The 2936-nt window shown below is 34.2% G+C and overlaps 1 protein-coding gene across 1 annotated transcript; it reads right to left on the reverse strand.

The window, feature by feature from the left end:
* Nucleotides 1-758: 758 nt before the first annotated feature.
* On the reverse strand, nt 759-2648 carry LOC105136831 (flavonol synthase/flavanone 3-hydroxylase-like). Its single transcript, XM_011042321.1, has 4 exons — nt 2375-2648; nt 1795-2042; nt 1377-1698; nt 759-1232 (listed from the first exon to the last, which is right to left on the reverse strand). The coding sequence occupies exons 1-4, from the start codon at nt 2603-2605 to the stop codon at nt 981-983; spliced, it is 1053 nt and encodes a 350-aa protein (XP_011040623.1). The 5' UTR covers nt 2606-2648; the 3' UTR covers nt 759-980.
* Nucleotides 2649-2936: the final 288 nt, after the last annotated feature.

Below are 2936 nucleotides of genomic sequence, written 5' to 3' on the forward strand. Positions count from 1 at the left end.
CTTTTTGAATGTTGAGAGATGTTTTGATTCGAGAAATCAAAACAATCTCTGATTATTGATTTAATAACACTTGAAACAACCTTGTTATATTCTTCGTGAATTTCTAGTAGAAGTTTCAGAGATTTGTCAATCAAATCTCATGTTTTTACTTTTATTTAGAAGTGAGTACAACAACCAAAATACTGATTAAATTGATAAAACTAAAAAAAAATAATTGAAAAAACCAAATAAAAAACAGATTAAAATTAAAAAAAAGACCGGTTCATTTCGGTTTCGATTTTATAAATTTGAAACTGAAAAAACCGAATCGAAACAAAAAAAACCTAGCCAAACTAGAAAAACTGAGATAAAATCAAAAAAACAAAGCCAAACAGCAAAAAAAACTGAGCCAAAACATAGCCAAACCGAGCCAAACAAAAAAAATTAAGTCAAACAGATTTAAACTGGTTTTTATCCTAAAAAACCAAACTACACTCAAATAGGACAATTTGAACCAGTTTTTTTTTTTTTAATTTTAGTTTAGTTAATTTTTTTTATAAAAACCAATCCGAAAAAAAAATGATAACCCCTACTATTATTTTTATGTTATTCTACATAGAAAATATAAATTTAATATTATAATATAGAAATAAGTGAAAGATTATTATAATTTTTTTGGGGTCTTGGATTTGATTTTTCCTTTTCTTCATACATTTATTTATTTTTTAAAATAAATTCATGAAGGTAATTAATAAAATATTACACAGTGCACCATAAAGTTTTTCGATAAACTTGCCTCCACCAATGAATTTTTATATATCTGCTTTTATGTATAATAAACACTGTAAAAGTACTTTCAACAATCAAGAAGAAAGATCTTAGCTGCCATTTATAAAATTTATTGTAAGTCATAGTTCAGCAAAACTGCTGGAAATTCTTATTGAGTAAAGCTACTATATGTCTCGAGCATCCCAACAGCAGGAGCGGTGCAGAAAATGGAGTTAATCAGCACGAGCCTTGAACAAGTCTAATCGCTTAGCTGTTGAACACTTTACTCGCCACATGGATTCGTGGAATTCTCTGTAAGTGAAATCTTTATAGATTGCTGGATGATCCCTGTCTACCAACTTCTTAGCCGGTCCTATCATAGCATCATCCGATGGATAGCAATAACTGGCAATGGATACACGCTCTTTCTCACAGTTCACAATAGCTTGATGAAGCAAACTCTTGTATCTGTAGTTACTAAGTGCCTGGAAACAAACAAAAGAAAGAAAAACCAGTCATCTCTGAATCAATCCATAAATTTATTTTTTTCCTAACCAGTAAAAGATAAGTTATATATCGTTCAAGAATGTTTTTATATTACTATATAGATGGATTTGTTAATTGATCACCTGCAGGATATCTCCAACATGAACAACAACGGCGTTTGGAAGAGGATTAACATTTATCCACTTGTCATCATTAATAACCTGAAGTCCAGGCACATCATCTTGCATCAGAATAGTGATTATAGTTGGATCAGTGTGAGTCCGAACTCCATAAGTAACATCAAGTTCTGATTCCCGACAAGCTGGATAGTAATTAATGGACACATAATGTCCTTTTAATATCTTGTCTATGTAATCCCTTTCCAGGCCCAAGCTCTCTGATATGGCCTCGAGTATTGCTACCTCCACCTCTCTCACACTTGCGCAATATTCTCCAACATTTTCCCTGTCAAAAATTATATTGTAAATTAATGAATACAGCACAATTTTAAATAAAGAAAATTAGGTCTAGATAACTGTATTGATGTCAGAGCTTGTTTACCTGAAAGAAGGAGGATTTGAAGGCCATTGGCTCATGTATTCTTCAACGGGATGCGAGTGGAATTTCAAGGATTGCCTCGAGACAAAGATATTCCGGGTCCTATCTTCAAAGCCTGTGACCAGCCTGATGACACTGTTCGGGTCAGTAGAGCGAAATTTCAACCTTTCTTCATCCGGCAAGTGGAAGAACTCTCTTGCCGTGTCCAGCATGTTGTTGATCTTCATTTCTGGAATCCCATGGTTCTTCACCTGATGTTGTAGCATTGATTGTTAGGACTATAATTAATTTTGAATTTAAAAAAGAGATTTTTACTTCATGAAGAATATATTACATATGATTTGTGAGCAGGGAAGGTTGATAAGCATGGTTGTGACTATTTAAAAATAAAAAAAAAATAAAAACGCTGTTAATTACTTTTCTGTCCTTTTTACTGTCACTCAAGTTCTGGAGTTATATTGCATTTAGCAGCAGCAACAATAACAATTTTATCATCGATTTATTACAGAATTTAATGTAGAGAATAATCTAAGCACTTTGATTATGATCATGAAGAATGCATGCAACAACATAAATTTTGTACCGCAAAAAACCCATTTTTCTCGCATGCAAGGCCAATCTGTTTGATGATCTCAGATCGGTGAGGACCGAGAAGCGCTTCCATGTCGACGATAGGGGTAGAGCCATCAGCTGATACATCAACACCAGAGAGAGTTGGAACCTCTGAAAGGGGATCAGTGTAGGTGTACGGAGCGTTTTTGGCCGCAGCTGAAGCAAGGTGATCACCAGCTTGTTGCAATAGAGTGGGAGCCATGATTAAACTTGAAATGCAGTGCCTGCCTTTAATTTGTGGCTTGTATATTTGATGATCTGAGCCTGTTGGTTTGCAGCTGTATGATTCCCTATTTATATGAAAAACATTATGTAGCTGTGTGGTGGAAAATCAAACTTGTTAATGGTCACAATCAGTGGCGTTGTCTGCCGGTCCAAGGACTCCGTAAACAGTCCTCATTCTTTTTCCCCAAAACAGAAGGTAAATCGTTAAGGAAACAAAAAAAGGAAGGCAGAACGAAGAATCAACGTCTAATTTCAGAAAAAGGGCAGGAGGAAAAAAAAACCAGTTTACCTAGCTAATTAAAATCAAA

Source organism: Populus euphratica, unplaced genomic scaffold (genome assembly GCF_000495115.2).
Source record: "Populus euphratica unplaced genomic scaffold, PopEup_1.0 scaffold62.1, whole genome shotgun sequence".
NCBI classification, from domain to species: domain Eukaryota; kingdom Viridiplantae; phylum Streptophyta; class Magnoliopsida; order Malpighiales; family Salicaceae; genus Populus; species Populus euphratica.

What these genes read in the sequence shown, in the direction of transcription:
- LOC105136831 (XM_011042321.1), bottom strand. Translation starts at nt 2,605, where the DNA reads ATGGCTCCCACTCTATTGCAACAAGCTGGTGATCACCTTGCTTCAGCT. An exon ending in AGAAAAATGGGTTTTTTGCG is followed by an intron (nt 2,043 to 2,374) that starts GTACAAAATTTA and finishes CTACAACATCAG; the next exon opens with GTGAAGAACCATGGGATTCC. An exon ending in ATGTTGGAGATATCCTGCAG is followed by an intron (nt 1,233 to 1,376) that starts GTGATCAATTAA and finishes GTTTGTTTCCAG; the next exon opens with GCACTTAGTAACTACAGATA.